The 19761-nt window shown below is 45.8% G+C and overlaps 1 protein-coding gene across 1 annotated transcript in view; it reads right to left on the bottom strand.

The window, feature by feature from the left end:
* Positions 1-19761, bottom strand: part of HMCN1 (hemicentin 1) — a 207908-nt gene that overhangs the window by 21764 nt on the left and 166383 nt on the right. The window contains exons 72-90 of the mRNA XM_009902656.2: positions 17338-17479; positions 16125-16269; positions 14389-14516; positions 13860-14016; positions 13564-13685; positions 13162-13326; positions 12855-12962; positions 11420-11557; positions 11128-11262; positions 10443-10712; positions 9363-9553; positions 8785-8998; positions 7419-7553; positions 6748-6938; positions 5598-5679; positions 4108-4377; positions 2724-2894; positions 1783-1953; positions 584-754 (exon numbers count right to left, since the gene is read on the bottom strand). Of these exons, the coding sequence (XP_009900958.2) occupies positions 584-754; positions 1783-1953; positions 2724-2894; positions 4108-4377; positions 5598-5679; positions 6748-6938; positions 7419-7553; positions 8785-8998; positions 9363-9553; positions 10443-10712; positions 11128-11262; positions 11420-11557; positions 12855-12962; positions 13162-13326; positions 13564-13685; positions 13860-14016; positions 14389-14516; positions 16125-16269; positions 17338-17479 (3106 nt within the window). The remainder of the gene's footprint in view (positions 1-583; positions 755-1782; positions 1954-2723; positions 2895-4107; positions 4378-5597; positions 5680-6747; positions 6939-7418; positions 7554-8784; positions 8999-9362; positions 9554-10442; positions 10713-11127; positions 11263-11419; positions 11558-12854; positions 12963-13161; positions 13327-13563; positions 13686-13859; positions 14017-14388; positions 14517-16124; positions 16270-17337; positions 17480-19761) is intronic.

The following is a 19761-nucleotide window of genomic DNA, read 5'->3' as shown; positions in this document are numbered from 1 at the left end:
TGGTCTCTTTGTGTCCCATGTGTTTTGGCCAGCAGGTGGAGGAAGGGGATCCTGCCCTTCTATTCCACCCTGCTGAGACCCCCACCTGCAGTGCTGGGGCCAGCTCTAGAGCCCACAGCACAGCAGAGACGTGGACCTGTTGGAATGGGGACAGAGGGGACCACAACAATGATGGGAGGGTTGGAAGCCCTCTGCTGTGAGGCCAAACTGAGAGTTGGGGTTGTTAGCCTGGAGAAGATAACACTCCAAGGAGACCTTAGTGCAGCCTTGCAATATTTGTAGGGGGCTAAAGAGAGCTGGAGAGGGACTTTCTACAAAGGCATGGAGGACCATGGGTGATGGCTTCAAGCTGGAAGCAGGTTGATTCAGATTAAACATTAGAAAGAAATTCTTCTCCATGAAGGTGGTGAGGCACTGGCACAGGTTGCCCAGAGATGTTGTAGAGGTGCCAAGCCTGGAATTTTTCAAAGCTTGGATGAGGTCTTGAGCAGCCTGGTCTAGTGGGAAGTGGGCAGGGAGGTTGAACCAGATGATCTTTAGGGTCCCTTGCAACCCAAAATGTTCCATGACTCCATAGCCTTACCTGGGCAGCGTCTCTTGTTGCAGACCTGCATCTGGACATCAGGCCCCTCGCAGTGGGACCCGTCGTGTGATGGAGGAGGGTTGTTGCAGAGCCTCAGCCGTGTCTGAGTGCCTTTCCCACAGGTCTCACTGCAAGGACTCCAGGGCAGCCAAGAACTCCACTCGCCATCCACTGCAAAGGCAGCACAGCTGTAAAACTCTTCAAACTGCACAGATGCTTCAACTTGAACTTACAGCTCCACAGCTCAGGGTGAAAAGGCTTCATTGTTTAATATCAGTAAATGAAACTTCCTCAATAAGCCCTTGGAAAAAGCCCTTGCCTTGAGCACAGCCAAAACAGATCAACAGTTTCCAAGAAAGAGATTAATCCTTCCCTCTTTCTTTTCTGAATACTTCACCTCACTACAACCTTGGAACAACAGAACTGAAAACCTGCCCAAATCATCTGTTTTCTTAAGTGACCTGGCCCTGGCTGTCCTGGGCTGGGTTGCAGGTCTCAGCTGGGAAGGGGAACACCAGCTAAAGCTGGCACACAGCTTCTTTCAGTGGCTACCAGTAAGCAGGAGCCAGGACTGATTTTGTTGCCAAGATGTAGAGCAATGAAGCTCAGGCTGGTGGATGAAAAGGAATATAATAGAAATGGTACAGCAGAAAACACACTGGTGGTGAAAGGTGATGAGTAAACTACAACCTATCAAAGGTGGCACGTACTACTGAGACAGGAAGGAAACCTGAACATGCAGCTAGTTAGGAGAAAGAGGTGGCTGGAAATTAAACCCAAACATGCAGATATTGTCTTTTATTAACTGGCATATTTTATGTTGTTTTAATAGTTGGTGGTTTGGTTGGGTTTTTCTTCATTTTAATTGGCTTTGCAGAATAGATTTAGAGTAGTTGTACTCTCTGAGAACATGGCTATTAAGTACTGGAAAAATGTCAAAATACATAATTAACATTTTTCTTGTGGAAAAGGGGGAAAAGAGAAATTGCTGAGAACTTTCCTTGCACTTACTTCTGTGGCTTCCAAGAATTGGTGCTATTCGATAAACCACATCCCATTTGAAAAGAAAAACATTGAGAACTGAATTCTTTTTAAGTTAATCATTTGGAACTAGCTTAGAGAAAATTTGGGTTGGAGAACAAAAGAAACCCAGGTGGGAAGCCCCTTGTTCACCTGCTGTGAAACCACTCTGCCCTTACCTGGGCAAGGCCTGATGTTACACATGACTGAATCCACAGCGCTGCCCTCGCAAGGCTTCCCGCCGTGCTGAGCTGGGGGGTTACTGCAGGTTCTGCTTCTGCTCCTGTTGCCTTGTCCACAGCTCTTGGAACACTCTTCCCATAGCCCCCACTCTGACCAGCTGCCATCCACTAGAATACAGAAAAATCCCACAGTGGTAATTAAGAACTTTCACTCCAGTTTCTTAGGAAAACTGCTTGAAGATCTGCGTGAGGGTTGGGAGGCTCTGCAGAGGGACGTGAACAGGGTGGATGAGATGAGAGAGGCCAATTGCAGGAGATTCAACAAAGTCAAGTACTGGGTCCCCATGAATGCTCCAGACTTGGGATGGAATGGCTGGAAAGCTGCCTGGTGGAAAATCACCTGGGAGTGCTGGTCGACAGCAGCTGAACATGAGGTGGCCAAGAAGCACACAGCATCCCAGCCTGAATCAGCAATAGTGTGGCCAGCAGACCAGGACCATGATTCTCCTGTACTCAGCACAGGAGAAGCCACACCTTGAGTACTGAGTTGAGTTTTGGGCCATTCACTCCAGGAAATATGTTGAGGTGCTGGAGCATGTCCAGAGAAGGGCAATGAAGCTGGTGAAGGGGGACCAGGGGAAGTTTAGACTGCACATGAGAAGAAACTTCCTCACTGAAAGGGTTCTCAAACATTGGAACAGGCTGCCCAGGGAGGTGCTTGAATCCCCATCCCTGGAGGTATTTCAAAGATGCAGAGATGTGGTGCTAAGGCACATGGTTTAGCACCAGCCTTGGCAGAGTTAGAGAACGGTTGGACTCGATGATCTTAAAGGTCTTTTCCAACCAAAACAATTCTGATTCTCTGACTCTATGCTAAGGGCTCACTGCCAGGACACAATACAAGGCACACCAAAAGAGCCAACCCATTAAAGAAATACCTGGACAGGGCCTGCTGTGGCAGCTGCGGACGTCTCTGTCAGGCCCCTCACACCTCCTCCCGCCGTTGGCTGGGACAGGGCTGTTGCACTGGCGGACTCGCTCCTGGACACCTTGGCCACAGGTGACGCTGCATGCCTGCCATTCCAGCCAGTGGGAATATCCCCCGTGCACTGCAACGGGACAGGGATGCTGTTAGGAACACACTTGTGCTTGGAGCTCTCTCGGACTGACACAGCAAAGTGACAAGCGTGCTCCACGGCTGTACCTGGAAATCCAGCTTACATCTGCATTAGCACAGAAATATCTTACTACAGTTCAGAGAACACTCCAGCTCTTCTGGAAGATCTACTGCTTATGCTTTTCATCAGAGGCACAATAAAGTTGTGAGATCTTCTGAGGATGGGACCTAGTTCAAGATCCTCTCAGTATTATTTATGTCTCTCAATCCCTCACACTCCTCCATCTGGATGAGTATAATGGAGGGAACAAAGTTACATGAAGTAAAAAGTCACTGATGTCTTGGATTGATGAAAAGGAATCTATTGTGTACACTGAAGGTCAAATGTGCTATCCACAACATGTGGATAGGATAAAATTGTGACCATATTTATTCATGAGACCTACCAGTCATGAACTTCAATGAGGACAAGCATAGGGTCCTGCAACTGAGGGTTGATTTGCTGCAAAGAGTAGGACCAGGAAATGATGGGGGACAAGCAGTTCACCATGAGCCAGCAATATGCCCTCATGGCCCAGACCAGTGGGCTCCTGGAGTGCATTCAGAGGAGTGTGAACAATAGGTTGAGGGAGGTTCTCCTCCCCCTTTACTCTGACCTAGCAAGGCTGCATCTATAGTCCAGATGTGGGAGGTCCAGTTCTGGGGTTCCCAGTTCAAGAGAGACAGAAAACTACTGGAGAAAGCCCAGTGGAGGCTACAAAGATGCTAAGGGGCCTGGAGCATCTCTGTGAGGAGAAAAGGCTGAGAGACCTGGGGATGTTTAGCTTGGAGAAGAGCAGCCTGAGAGGGGATCTGCTCCATGGCTAAGGGGTAAAGGGCAAGAGGACAGAACCAGACTCTTTTCAGTGGTGCCCAGTGACAGCACAAGGGCCAGTGGGCACAAACTGGAACCCAGCAGGTTCCATCTGAACAGGAGGAAAAACTTATTTGCTGTGAGGGGGCTGGAGCCCTGGAGCAAGCTACACAGAGTGGCTGTGGAGTCTTCTTCTCTGGAGACATTCCAAACCTGCCTGGACATTGTGATCCCAGGCAGTCTGCTGTGGGTGACCCTGTTTTATCAGGGGGCTGGACTGTCTGATCTCCAGAAGTCCCTTCCAACCCCCACCAGGCTGTGATAGTCATTATCATGCATTTTGTGCACCTACCCTGGACAGTCAGTGGTACTCTAACAAGAACAGAGCCCATCAGGTTCCTGGCTACACACTCATACTCAGCTGTGTCTTCCTTCTGGGCTGCAACAATACGCAAGGAGCCGTTGGACAGGAGAGTCACTCTCTCATCATTCACAACTGAATGACCTTGGCGCGACCATTTGATGGTTGGAGGAGGCTCTCCATTTGCCTGGCAGTTCAGCATTGCTGTGGCACCAGCTTCAATAACTGTCTCTACAGGTTCAACAGTAATGACTGGAGGACCTGAAAGGGAGAGGTTTCTTTAGGCAGCAGCACATGGTTAGGTGTTTTCATTGTACTCAGTATCAGAGGCCTGATGAGAACAAAGGCAAAAAAAATCTTAAGTCAGTTAACTTCGACTAGAATTATTACTGCTGATCTTCCAGTATCACAATATATAATCTTAGTATGGTTTGGGTTGGAAGGGACCATTAAAGGTCATCTAATGCAATTCCCTGCAGTCACCAGGACATCTGCAACTACAGCAGACTGCTCAGAGACCCAAACAACCTGACCTGGAATAGTTCCAGGGATGGGACATCTTCCACCCCTCTGGGCAGCCTGGGCCAGTGTCTCACCACTCTCAGCACAATCAATTTCCCACTTCTGTCTAGCTTGAATGTCCCTCTTTTATTTCAAACCATCACCCCCTGTCCTGTCACAGCAGGCCCTGCAAAAAAAGTCTGTCCCCAGCCTTCCCATAGGCCTCTTTAAGCCCTGAATGGTCTCCCCACCTCACACATGCAAGTTAAATGCCAGTGATAGGCTGGTTTTAATATTTATCAACCTGAGTACCACAGCTGGGCTTGAGGCCTGACTCTATGAGCACACAGTTGTCTTCATTACTGACATGTGTTGCTCTTCATAAAACCTGGAGGAAGATCCTGTTAAGCACATCCAGAGGCAACTGTGCTGTGAGTAACAGATGCATACTGCTTGAGGCTCTAATAGAAACGGGATGTTCAGAAACTCCTCCACTAGTGACAAAATAATTCTCAAATATTATTTCTGCCAAATATAAAACACTGCTAGCAAATGCTGGGTTCCATCTCATGCAACATGCTTAATTCCAAAGTCAAGCCTAGTTTAACCCAGTTAAATGACATCCTTTCTAGTCCGAGTAGCTAACTAATGAAACCACTAGTAAAGAGCTATGAGGGCTTGATTAGGAAAGACCAGCCAAATGAAGACATGGATGATGGGCAGCCCACACCAGAGGGATTGTGTGATAGTTGACTAAGAGGAACAGGCCCTTTCAGAAGGTGGTTCACCCCACTCAAGTTGGTTCTTCTCTATATGCTTCTCTTTGACCTCAGTCACCAGCTCAGACTAAGCTCTTGAAAGTTAATGATGAAAGATGAGAAGAGCCTTATCCCACAGTGCAGTGCCCAACCTGCAAACCTGTCCAAAGGTAGGTTATCACTCCCATCTAGCAGCATTAAACTTATCTCTTGGAGTCTTACTCTGAAGCGTCAGCGTCAGGCTGCGTTCCACCACGCCTGCATCATTGGTAGCCACACAGGTGTAGTCACCAGCATCTTCATTCTAGAGAAATGAAAGTCAAATGGTCATTTAACCTGCCAAGATCTAATGAGGGTTTCAGTTCCCAGGGCACTTCCTGGAGGTGAATCTTCCACAACCCAGCATGATGTGCACTGGATCATAAGAGGCATCCAGTCAGTTTCCACAGCATCCAATCATTTTGCTTTCATCAACATTAGGCTGATACTGGGAATTGTTTTTACTGACATGTTCTCCATAAGCCAGCAATGTGCCCCTGTGGCCAAGAAGGCAAACAAGTGTCCAGTGGTGCATCAAGAAGAGTGTGACCAGCAGGTACAGGGAGGCTCTCCTCACCCTTTACTCTGCCCTGGTGAGGTCACACCAGGGATATTATGTCCAGTTCTGGAGAGACAGGGAACTACTGGAGAGAGGAAAAAATTCCTTGCTTCAAGGGTGCAGAAGCCCTGGAGCACGCTGCCCAGAGAGGTTGTGGATCCTCCTTTTCTGTCCACCTGGACACTGTGATCCTGGGCAAGCTGTTGTGGGTGACCCTGCTTTTAGCAAGGGGTTTGGTCTAGGTGATTTCCAGAGGTCCCCTCCAACCCCCGCCACGCTGGCATTCTGTATGCTGTTCCATTTTGTATTTCCTTCAACTCCTTAATTCTGAGGGTCAATTTTTCTTTTATTTATTTCAATGAACTCAAGGGAGGTGGTGGTTTTAGCCCCATTTTAGAAGACTGGTCTTGATTTACAGGGCTAAAGCGGGCCTGCCACTCATCTTAGGAATTTAGATACTAAGAGCTATGTCCACAGAAACGCAATTGCTTTTCAGCTGGCCTGACTTGGCAGAACCCAGGCTCTTTTCAGGTCAAAAGCAAAGGTCCCATTTAATTGGGCATGACCAGAGTTTCAGACACTGACTTATGACCAATTGTCATAATTATAGATTATGACAAGAGAACCACAGAACCCTGAAGTTTATTGGTCGCAATAATCTGCGTCTAACTCTGGTCTCAATTAAAACACCATTTGTTAAAGGCCAATGCCAAAGTGGGTTCAAAGCCCAGCCTCCCTCTTTAAAGCAAGGTGAAACCCAGAGCAGTGACCCACCACAGTGCCGTAGATGGCCAGAGAACCATTGTTGAGCTGTCGAATCCTGTTGCTAATTGGAAGGCCAACACCTCTTTTGCTCCACTGGATCGTTGGAGGCGGATCTCCTCTGACTTCACAATTCAGCATAGCATTGCCACCCAAGGGCTCAATTCGACTAGAGTGGTAATCCCCTTTGAAGACTGGAGGCTCTGAAGAAACAAGTGATGGCAGAGAAGTCACAGAGTCAAACCAAAATGCCTTTAATGAAATTGCTGGTAGGGATTGTTCACCTTTGACTTTCTGAATTATGCATTTCAACCTGGATTGATGTTTGCCATATAGCCATTCACAAAGCATCAAATCCTAGGGGGGATGGTTTCAAGCAGAAGGAGGAAGATTTAGATTAGTTATTAGAACGAAATTCTTCTCCTCACCACTGTGAGGGTGGTGATATAATAAGTTGCCCAGAGACACTGTAGATGTTCCCTTTCTGGAAGCATTCAAGGCCGCGTTGAACAGGACTTTGAGCAGCTTGATCTAGTGGAAGGTGTCCCTGCCCATGGCAGAGGGGCTGGAAATAGATGATTTTTAAGGTCCCTTCCAACCCAAACTATTCTGTGATTCTAGTCAAGGTAGATAGCTGTGTGAAACCATCCAAGAGTGACCACAACTACTGTTACTGTACATACCTTTGACATACACAAAACCAATAGCTTTGATGGAGCCAACTGTATTTTCTGCTGTGCACACGTAGGTACCAGAGTCATCTTTAGATACTCTTTCAATGAGAAGCTCACTGTGCCCATTTACGTCATCGTATTGTGCTGAAGACAGAACACATGACAAAGGGTTACTTCAAGTCACTTTGAATGTGTACCAGCAGAAAAGGACCTGGGGGTGCTGGCTGACAGTAGGCATAAGATGAGTCACTGTGTGCCCAGAGTGGCCAGAAGGTCAATAGCGTCCTGGCCTGGATCAGCAATAGTGTGACCAGCAGGGCAGGGATTGTCCACTGTACTAGGCACTGGTGAGGCTGTGCCCTGAATGCTGGGTTCAGTTTTGGGCTCCTCACTACAAGAATGACATTGAGGGGCTGGAGTGGGTCCAGAGAAGGGCAAGGTGGTGAATGGTCTAGAGCACAAGTCTTTTAAGGAACAAATGAGGGAACCGGGATTGTTTAACCTGGAGAAAAGGAGGCTGAGGTGAGACCTCTTGGCTTTCTGCAAATCCCTGAAAGGAGGCTGGAGCCAGGTGGGTGCTGATCTTCTCTTAAGAGACAACTGACAGGAGGAAATGGCCTCAAATTGTGTCAGGGGAAGTTTAGGTCAGATATTAGGAAAAATTTCTTCCCTGAAAGGGTTTTCTAGGTGTGGAACAGGCTGCCCAGGGCAGTGGTGGAATCATCATCCCTGGAAGAATTCAAAAACCTTCTAGATGTCGTGCTGAAGTGCATGGTTTAGTAGTGACCTGGAAGTGCTGGATTAACAGTTGGATTTGATGATCTGAAAGGTCTCATCCAATCAAAATGATTGGATGACCTCAGTGACTGGTGTGTTGTACGACTGTAAGCCTAAGCTGCAGAGCTATTCAGTCAGCTCAGTGGCACTGAGACATTTCAGCTGAGACACCTCAGAAATGCACTGAGAATTCCCTGCTGTGACATTTGCCCACATCCATGCATTCACTTCAGCTGCCCCTTTAACTGAGCTTTGTGCATCTTCATTCTCAGAACTGCTGGGGTTTGCTTCTTATTGAAGAGAAACAGCACTGGGTTTTGGATGCTGCGTAAATGCCATCAGACACTAAATGTTTCTGTGTGATATATTATTGGCTACAGAGCTCTTCATTTCCTTACAGCTTTGTCTCAGAAGCAATTTAATGACATGACTGCATAACACTGAAGATTTTCCCCAGACAATCACTGCCTAACAAGTTTGCTCCCTCTAGATCTTTATTCTTCCTTATCTATTATCTTCCTTATCCATTTTTAACTTCTTAATTGCAACCAATTCCAGCTCTAGAGTGGAATGGCCAAGAAGAGCTGATGTTACTCACCTGGAATGATGTTATTGTTAAAGGTCCATGTTATTTTGGGTACAGGTATCCCAGTTGCTTTGCAAGTTAATCTGAGCTGCTCTCCTTTTGTCAAAGCTACATCTCCAGGCAGCTCAGTAAAAGCTGGCAGTACATGAACTACCAGGGTGACAGTGTGTGTGTCTTCTCCTGCAGCATTGGTAGCAATACAGGTGTAACTGCCAGAATCTTCAGGCTGAAAGAAAGCATGTTGAGGACATTTCAGCTGTGATACATCCTCCACAACATTCTCTTACCTTGTAAGGATAAGAGAATCTCAAAGGGTTGGGAACAAGCATTCAGCACAAATCTGAACTCTTTCCCTTCTAAATTTGAATGACCTGCACTTCTTTTTGCCCTTCCTGAGAACTTATCACTAGAAATTCTTCACAGATTTTATTCTGCAGTGAAAAATTAAACACTTAGGAAAATTTTGGAACATTAAGAACAAGAAATCAAAATAAAACAAAGACTAAGCCAGTAGTGGGTGAAAATGAATAGAAGCAGGGTGTTAATATTGCTAAATCTGTCAAGTCATAGCTGAGATTTAAGGAACTTACAACAACATTGTCCAAAATAAGGTCTCCATCTGGCACAGCCCGGTATTTTCCTGATACTTCTGTCAATAATATGTTGTCCTTCTTCCAGTTCACTGTTGGTGTTGGAATCCCCTCAGCCACACATGACAGGACAGCCTGGGAGTCCTCCATGGCTGTGTACTGCACCTCTGTGCTGCGAATCCTGGGTGGAACTGGGAGAAAGTTGATTAAAATGATTCTTCCCTGTGCATTACCCAAGCACAACTGTTGAAGCATGCAGCACTGGGCTGAAGGAACCATTGGCAGCATCTTCTGCAGTGTTTCTCATCTCTAGCAGCAAGCACCATTTAGCATGCCAGAGAAATGTGTGAAACACTTGTAATGTGCTGATCATAGATTGGATGGGTGGTGACTTTGCTGGGTGAAAACTGGCTGAAGACCAGGCCTGAAGAGTGGTGAGGAATGGAGTTAACTCCAGCTGGAGGCTGGTCAGTAGTGGTGTTCCCCAGGGCTCAGTACTGAGGCCAGTTCTCTTTAATATCTTTATCAGTGATCTGGATTACAGAGCACAATCAGTAGGTTTGCAGATGACACTAAACTGAGAGGTAGACTTGTTCTGCTTGAGGGTTGGATTGATGGGCCAATACCAGTTGGAGGAGATTCAACAAGGCCAAGTGCCAGGTCTGGCATTTGGGTCACACCAACCCCATGAATGCTACAGGCATGGGGCAGAGTGGCTGGAAACTGCCCGGGGGAAAGGAATTGGGAGTGTTGGTCGACAGGGGCTGAAGACGAGCCAGTGTGTGCCCAGGTGGTCAAGAAAGCAAACAGCATCCTGGCCTGGATCAGCAATAGGATTAGGGCACTGATTGTCCCCCTGTAGTGGGCACTGTGAGGCTGCACCTTGAGTGCTGGGTTCAGTTTTGGGGCCCCCAATCCAAGGACATTGAGGGGATAGAGTGTGTCCAGAGAAGGGCAGTGAAACTGGTGAAGGGTCTACAGCACAAATCACTCACCCAGTAAGCAGCTCTGCCTTACAGTCTAGCTGCTCCCCCTCCTCACATCGGGTCACCCACATTGTTTCTCTACAGCCCCACTTACTGTGCACAGAGAGCTCCATGCTGGAAGTGCTGGACCCTGCTGGGTTTGCTGCTGTGCATGTGTACTGGCCAGCATCTGCAGGCTGCACAAACACAATCTGCAGAGCACCACTGCTGAGAATTCTTCTTCTCATGGACTCAGTTATCTGCTGCCCATCTTTGTGCCAGCTGATCTCTGGCCCAGGGTAGCCTTCAGCCTCGCATTGCAGAGTGATGGGTTGATCAACAGGAACAACATATTCCTTGAGGTGGGACTTGATAACAGGAGGGACTGAGAAGAATGAAGAAAATATTTGAAAGAATTAGATATTCTAAGAAGCTTGGGACACTTTGGTTCTTGGTAAAATCAATCCTAAAACCATATTGTGATCCTCAAGTAGCCAGACAACTTCAGCAAATAAACCTCCTGGGCTCTATTCACACCAAACAGGAATTCATTAGATCCCCAGTCCCAGAGACACTCAAAGTCAGGCTTGATGGAGCTCTAACCAACCTGCTCTAGTTGAAGATGTCCCTGCTACTGCAAGAGGTTTGGACCAGATGAGCTTTAAAGGTCCCTGTCAACCCAAACCAGCCTGCAATTCTGTGATTAATTTCTATTACTTAAAGAGTTGTGTTTGGCTAACAGAAAGCACGCACACATTTCTTGCCTGTAAATCACTACAAGAGTTTAAAGGATGAGTTACCTTGAACTTTCAGTTTGATCTTGCCCAGAGCAGTGCCAGCTGGATTTTGAGCAACACATATGTAAGTGCCAGCATCTTCCACAGCTGATTTTGCAATCTGTAAACTGCCACTTGGAAGAACTGTGTAACTGTTGCCTACAACAAATACAAGCAAAGTATGACACTTTTGTTGTGTTTTTTTTTTGTTTTAATCAATGGATTACTCAATATCTGTGTTTCAACATTCAGAAAAGAGAAAGTAAGCTTCTGAGTTCCAGCAGGCAGGCTGGAGTTAGATGCTTTAGAAGGCTACCTGTTGTGATGACATTGATGCCCTCCTTTTGCCACGTTATGATGGGTTGAGGTGTACCCGTCGCCTCACAGGGTAGTAGGATGGGATTGTTCACAATGACATCCAGTGTTCCTGGTTGAGTTTGGATAACTGGTGGTTCTGTGGAATGACATGAAATGAAAAATGCAATAGGTTTAACCTTCAAGGCCAAAAAATACAGAAGATACTAAAATTCCATCCCCTGATGAATAGCTCAGTGGAAGAGCTCTTAAATGTAACAACATGCTCAGTATGGATAGAGGGTCTGGCCTCCCTTCACGCAGTTTGCCATCACAGACACACTAGCTTACCAAAAAGCAAAGAAACACAAATCTTACAAAAATAAAGGAGAGCAGCATGGACTGAGGTGTTCTATCCAAGGTGTGAGAGTTGTAATGCACAGAGTAGTGACTGCACCCAGAGGACAGTTTAGCTGAGCAGGACACTACTCATGATGATCCCCATTCCTCTGCATCATACGTGTATTAGAGTCAAACAGTTGTTTGGGTTGGAAGGGACCTTTAAAGGTCATCTAGTCCAAACCCTTGCAGTAAGCAGCATCATCTGCAGCTAGAGCAGGTTGCTCAGAGACCAAAACAACATGACCTGTAATGGTCCCAGGAATGGGGCATCTACCTCCTCTCTGGGCAACCTGTTTCAGTGTCTCACCACCCTCAGCATAAATGATTTCTTTCTTCCCTCTAGTCTGAATCTCCCTTGTTTAGTTTAAAGCTATCACCCCTTGTTCTATCACAACAGGCCTTGCTCAAAAGTCTGTCCCCAGCTTTCTTATTGGTCCCTTTAAGCACTGAAATGCCACCAGAAGGTCTCCCTGGAGCCTTCTCTGTTCCAGGCTCAACAACCCCAACTCTCTCAGCCTGGCTTCACAGCAGAGGGCTTCAGACCTACCAGCATTGCTGTGGCTTTCTCCAGCCTCACTCCAACAGGTCCATGTCTCTGCTGTGCTCAGCAGAGTGGAGCAGAGGGGCAGTATCCCCTCCCTCCACCTGCTGCCCACGCTGCTGGGGGTCAGCCCAGGACACAGCTGGCTCTGGGCTGTGAGCTCATATTGCTGGCTCATGTCCAGCTTTTCACCCACGAGCATCCCCAAGTCCTTCTCCACGGGGCTTCTCCATCCTTTCATCCTGAGCCTGGACTGATACCAGGGATTGTCCTGACCCAGGTGCAGGACCTTGCACTTGGCCCTGTTGAACCTCATGAGGTTCACATGGGCCCACTTCATCAGACTGTCCAGGTCCCTGTGGATGGATCCCATCCCTCAAACATACTGCTTGGCACCACTTGCAAATGTGCTGAGGGTGCACTCAATCCTTCTGTGTCACTGATGAAGGTATTAAACATCAGCAGTGAGCAATGCTACTGACAGAATGTGCTTCTCTTCAGCTTCCCAGCTTACCCTGCACGTGAAGGGTGACGTGTCTGTGAGCAGAGCCAGCTGCATTCCGGGCCACACAGGTGTACCGCCCTGCCTGGGCCAGCTGAGCAGCAGGTATCTCAACAGCCCCTGCAGCACAGAGAGAGGACATTATCACACACAGCACTAGCCTACAATCACAGTAAAACTCTCTTGATCTCAAGAGGTCTACATCTTCAGTCTAGGAAATTGGAGAGGGGTTGTTTGGGGATTTGTTTGCATCCTTTCAGATGTTCTCCATCACAGCCTTTCACTTTTTGTCTGTGGCTGAGCTGTGGTCACACAGTACCTGAAGAGAGGATTCTGTAGCCACTTCCTCTGGGAAGCAACTTTATGCCGTCTTTGGTCCAATGAACAGAGGGCACAGGAACCCCTGAGGCAGTGCAGGAAATCACCACTGGAGACATCTTTGTTACCAAAAGGTCTGTGGCTTCATCTGCTATGGATGGGGGCACTAAAAATGAAGATCAGTGTAAAGGTTACTTGTCCATTTTAATGAATTCTTAGTAATAACTTCATTTTTTTGGTAAATACCAGAAAGTTATGGATAGCAGTATTACAAAGAATGACATAAAAAAAAATCATCTCATCTCAACATTGGAACACCCCAAAGAAATTCTGTGGGCCATACACACATATATATATACAGCATACACACATAGACACATATATACAGCAATAGCCCCTCTACCTTGAACAGTGAGCTCAACTGCTCTTTGATCTTCTCCTGCGTCATTTGACACAGAGCACTCATAGATAGCAGTGTCATCCACATTGGGAGAAATAATTACTAAGGAACCTGATGACAGAAGTCTGAGCAAAGAAAAGAGAAGAAAGGAAAAGCCATTGAAATCTTTTCTGCTCAAGCAAGCAGACCACTGAATTTGCTGGCTATACAAGATTACAGTTAAGCGTGGCTAGATTTTTGCAGTGCCAAAATCAGCCCTGTACAAGTTAAACCCCCAGTGAAAAGCAAACCCCACTCACCTGTACATATTCTGGTTCTGGTCAACACTAAGCAGATGACCATTCTTTTTCCAGCTAACTGCTGGTCTGGGAATTCCTGTGGTCTCACAAGGCAAAGTGGTCTGCACATTTACAGTAACTGTGATATTTGTAGGTCCAGGAGCAATAGCTGGAGGAACTAAAGACAAACAAAGCCTAATTATTCAGGATAATTACACACATGTGCCCAGACACCCCTCTCATATACACTATATGTACAGAGCTGAACTGTCTGAACATGTTCACTCAATTGATAGGAGTGACTTGGCAGTGGACACTTACTAACCACGCAGCATGGGACATGTCAAGGGTTTCTAGCCCCAGTGCATAAGGAATAAATCTTTTCTTGGGTTGTATTCCTAAGGCCATTGATTTCTTCTGCTTTTATTTTAACTACAGAAGCTTAAAAGGGGCTAAACTTGAAGCTGGATCTGGCAGAAGAAGAAAAATGATGTAATTGGACTTCAGACTTGTAAAAGCACATCTAGTCATCTAAAGCCCCTGCTTTTACCAAGAACCTGCAGGTCAGTTCGCTTGCGCTCGGTGCCAGCTGCATTGGTGGCCATACACACGTATCGTCCCGTGTCACTGACGTGTGCTGAGTGGATGTGCAGGGATCCATCCTCCCACATGGAATATCTGAAACAAAACCAGGCATTTTTCTCTACTATCCAGCCAACAGAGCCATAGGCTACTCTGGCAGTGCAGATGGAAAAGATGACTCAGGGTACACAAAAACAGCCTAAACGCATGGTGGCTTCGTTTGGACGCAGAGACCTTTCCCATTTATTGCACTTGTCTGACATCACTCTTTCCCAGCACATCCAGTTTCCAAAGAAATTATGAAATCTAAGTTGACAAAGTGATTCTGACAGCTTTGCAGAAAATTTCCCAAAGCCCTTTTTTATGGTTGCTCATTTAACCTTAAAAAAAGCCCAACACCACTTTTGCTGTTTTCCTTGAAATACAGCAGAATTGTTTAGTGTTCGCTCGGTTCTAGAAAAGTATCTAACCAGACTAACTCTGCTTCCACCACCAGAAGACAGAAGCCATTCACTGCAACAAAAGCTGAAACTAAACATGGACAGAAAGCTTTATATATTAAAATCTACAGAGTACACTCTAGTAGCTTTTGGTCTGCATGGAATTGCTTGGCTTCACCCCCAAACATTATATATATGTTTTTTTACATATTTTTGTATATATATAATAAAAATAAAAAGGTCTTTCACATTTGCTGTTCAAAATCTTTACTATTAGGGTAATTATTATTACATTTGGTTGTCAAAGAAGTTTTTAGTTCTTAACCTGGCTGAGCTGAGAGGCATCCCAACCTGTGGCAGGGAGGTTGGAGAAGGTATCTCTAAGGGTCCTTCCAACCTGAGCCAGTCTAGGAAACTTTTGGTGCTGCTACTTTTCTGCAGAACAACTTTGTATGACTGGTTCTACCACCATATTTTCCTCATTTGGAGCTATTCAAGATGACAATACAAATATTAGTTCTGATCTGTGAAAATAAAACTAATTTACAAGTCAGAGATGTCTAATTAAGCCAGCAATGTGGCCAAGAAGGTCAATGGTCCCCTGAGGTGCATTAAGAAGAGTGTGGCCAGCAGGTTGAAAGGAAGTTATCTACTCACTCTACCCTGCCCTTGTGAGGCCACATCTGGAGTACTGGGTCCAGTTCTAGGCTCCTCAGTTCAAGAGACAGAACTACAGGAGACAGTCCAGAGGAGACTATGAAGATGCTGAGAGGCCTGGAGCATCTCTTTGAGGGGAAAAGGCTGAGTGAACCAGGGCTGTTTAGCCTGAAGAAGAGCAGCCTGAGAGAGGATTGGATCAATGCTCAGCAACAGCTAAAGGGTGGAGGGCAAGAGGATGGGGCCAGACTCTGTTCAGTGGTGCCTTGTGACAGGACAAGGGGCAACAGCCACAAACTAGAACCCAGGAGGTTCTGTTGAAAGATGAGGTGAAAATTCTTTGCTCTGAGGGTGCAGAAGCCCTGGAGTAGGCTGCCCAGAGAGGGTGTGGAGTCTCCTTCTCTGGAGAGATTCCAAACCCACCTGGACATTGTGATCCTGGACAAGCTGCTGTGGGTGATCCTGCATTAGCAGGGGTGTTTGGACTGGATGACCTCCTGAGGTCCATTTCAAAGCACTCCCCCACAAACTGGGATTCTGTGATTCTTTAGTTAATATATTCATAAGAAAGCAATGAAAAATATTTATGCTGACTTGTGGAAAATACCTTGTATTGTTTCCAGTGAAAATAGCCCCATCCTTCCTCCAGGTAATCCTTGGAGCTGGTACTCCTTCTGCAACACACTCCAGAACCACAGAGGCATTTACATGCACAACAGCACTCTGAGGACCACTTTGGATTATAGGAGCCACTGTATGGGGGGGAAGGGGAAAGGGGGAAATCACAAATGATTTAACAAACAAAAATTATGCTGCAATGATTGAAATGAAAGACATAAAAATAGACACAGTGGCAAGTATGGGGATCACTGCAGAGATAGAAACAAATTTCTTACCATTCTATGTAGTGCAGGGTAATTGCCTTGATGCAGCAAGGAATGAAAAAGAAAGTTTGTCTGTAAAGAGCATCTTTGCAAGTTACTGCAAAGGTTATCAGACAGCTAAAACAGTTACAGAGTTCAGCATATTTAACTCAGCAAAATAAGCTTCTGGTGACATCCTTGCTTCTTAACAATACATTAAGGAAAAAAAAAGACTTTCAGCTGGACCAGCAAAGGCAGTCATTGGGAGGTACATATGACTGGGGTGTTATCAGAATAGGAGCAAGGAAAGAAGCTCCTTGTCATCACCCCAATGTGAGAATTGTTTCTCATCAGACTAGAGGTGAGAAAATAATTAAGTTGAAAATGAAATTCAGGCCTTTGGTAGTACAGGACAAATATTGACATGTGTAGGGCACTTCAAGTCCTATCTTCCTGCTATCTCCTGCTTACAGTAGAGAAGTAGACACAGTTCTCACGTAACACTAAAAACTGGTGGCCAAGTGTGGTGGGTTGGGATTGCCCCCCAACATAAACTTTGCCAACCACCATACCAAGCCAGCTATGAAACCTGATCCCCAAGGTGCCAGTCAAATGCTTTTAAGAATTTCTCTGAATTTATCCAAGAGCATTTCTGGGAGTTCACAGTGGATGTACCAGGATGCTGGCTAGATGCACAGCACCCTCTATCAGCAGGGAGCACAGACAGGAGTGTGAGCCATGGCGAGTCCCCAACAGGTGCTTTAATGTGCAAGACAAGTGTGGACTCAGATGGCACCACACCTGAGGTAACACACATAGCCTCACAATTTCGTCACAGCCTAGAGTGGACAACACTTGGCTAGAAACAGACTATTCATGTGTCTTCCTTGCCATGTGAACTCCTGCAGAAGTACCATGCAAAGATGAGAAAGCAGAAGACTGTATGCATGAATTTACCATGAACTGTCAGCAGGAACTCCCTGGTCATCTCTCCTGCCACATTACTTGCCACGCAGGTATAGCTTGCTGTGTCACTGAGGTCAGCATTGTTGATCTGCAGGTAGCGCCCGCTGGAGAGGATTCGAACTCGAGGAGTTCCCTAAGGGGACAGAAAGTTTGACAAATTTAACTTGACCATTGTTCTCCTGATGAAGAGAGAGCATTCCTTCCTTGCAGAGTAATAAAAGCCATGAAAGAAAGCCAAAGATAAACCAGGGATTGAATTCATTGCTTCTTTAACTTTGTTTATATTCATGAAGGGTAAAGAAAGTTTTCAAGCTTGTCACTCATTAACGGTATCCCTTGAAATCCCTGCTGGATCTTGTGCCTGAACAGGACAGCTTTTTTTGGGATTATGTAGCCCAAGGGCTTCGGAGTTTTTATGGAAAGGGGAAGCTAAGGATAAAATCAGTTCATGATGAATTTTTATTTTCTCAAAAATCCATGCATACTCAGGCAGAAGAGATAAAAGATTCCCTACACTGCTCTCCAAACACCACATGTGGTGCTGACTATGTGGGAGCCAGCATAAATTTAGCCTGCTAAGTTTACCAGCCAGCATTTCTGAGTATGAGGCTGCCACTTTTCTCAGCTCTACAATGAGTCTACAGCATTTCCTAGATATTCATTTGAAGTCAAAGCATTTTCACCATAGATGTTAGGTTGGAAAAGACCTTTAAGGTCATCGAATCCAACCATTTAATCAGCACTAAACCATGTCCCTCAGCATCTCATCTACACAGCTTTTCAATCCCTCCAGGGATGGGGACTTCACCACTGCCCTGGGCAGATTGTTTCAGGATTTGACAACCTTTTCAAGGAAGAAATTGTTCCTAATGTCCAATTTAAACCACCCCTGGTGTAACTGGAGACCATTTAGTATGATGAGTCCAGGCCGTATCTGCATGAATGACTGACAGTAATATCAACTACAAGCTTTCCAAAATCCTGACTGGATGAAAAGCAGTAGAAAAAGAAGAGAAATTCAAACTTTTCCACTTTGGGAAAAAGTCTCAAGGTGTGTCAGAAACTCCATCTTTGAAAAAGAAACACAAATCCAGCAACTCCCTCGGTATTCACATAAAGCCAGATTAGGTTAAGATGTTCCTGCCTACTTCTGTTTTTAACTCTCCATGTGCATTTCCAGATTGATGAAGAGGGGGAGCACTTCAAAGCTGCTATTGTCTAGATCTTTCTATATTCTGCTACCAAAAATGGTGGTGCTGCACAATTAGATCATCAAGCACACAGAGTACACCTCAAAATCTGTACAGCTGAAGACAACATAACCAGGAGCAATGACACCTTCTGCCACAAGGTGTTTCACACACACACAAAAAAGCAATCTAAGAACCTTTCTCCACTCCTCTGATTACCATGAAACGTCTATTTTTCAAAAACAAGGATGATTAGCCACAGAGCACTTCACTTTCTGCATCCAAGGAGAGGTCTTTTCCAGCTGCTGTATTAGTTGGCTATTACATTGCTTTGAGGTTGAGAAAGTAACCAGGCACTCAGGAGGATGCTGCAGGAGAGGGACTTTAACAAAAGCTTCTAGTGATAGGACAAGGGGTCATAGCTTCCAGCTGGAAGCTCAGTTTAGATCAGACACTAGAAGGAAATTCTTCCCCATGAGGGTGGTGAGACACTGAACAGGTTGCCCAGAGTGGAGGCTCTAAGCCTGGAAGTGTGCCAAGCCAGGTTGGCTGGCATGACCTTAAGCAAGCTGGTCTAGTAGGTGTCCCACACGGCAGGGGGTTGTAACTAATGATCTTTAAGGCCCCTTCCAACCAAAACGATTCTATGGTAATGTTCTCCTGGTATCTACAGTATATATTAATACATGCTAAACTGAAGAATGAAAAGGAGGGTAGGGTACAGAATAAACCTAAGTCTGCTACTTACAGTACACATGAGAAATCAAGAGTGCTGGCTGAACTAATTTTATCATTTCAGTTTAGTGCTGGAGGAGAACTAGGTCCAGAGACTGAAACTCCCTACTTTATTATCATAGAATAAATGGGTTGGAAGGGACCTTGACCATACTGTACAAGCATGATGCCTCAGCCCTCACCTACTGGCATGAATTCATGAGGGAAAAGGAGAACTAGTACCACAAAAGTGAATTCACAAGTTACCAGCTGAGTACCTATGTCTGTCACACTGCTCTTCTATTGCTTTGGTTTCTGGTGACTGTACCAGTGGCTGCTTTGCACAGTTTATTTTCCTTGAGTAGTGCATTTATAAGACAGGTGAAGACTACTGATGGACTACAGTCAAAGGAGACAATTCATGAGCTGAATTTGTTTCCTCTTTATTAATAAAGATCAATTGAGGGGAAACTATCAATTCCACTAATAATGGAACCTAAATTGTTCATTT

Source organism: Dryobates pubescens, chromosome 11 (genome assembly GCF_014839835.1).
Source record: "Dryobates pubescens isolate bDryPub1 chromosome 11, bDryPub1.pri, whole genome shotgun sequence".
NCBI classification, from domain to species: Eukaryota; Metazoa; Chordata; class Aves; order Piciformes; family Picidae; genus Dryobates; species Dryobates pubescens.
This window is presented reverse-complemented; position numbering and strand designations above follow the sequence as displayed.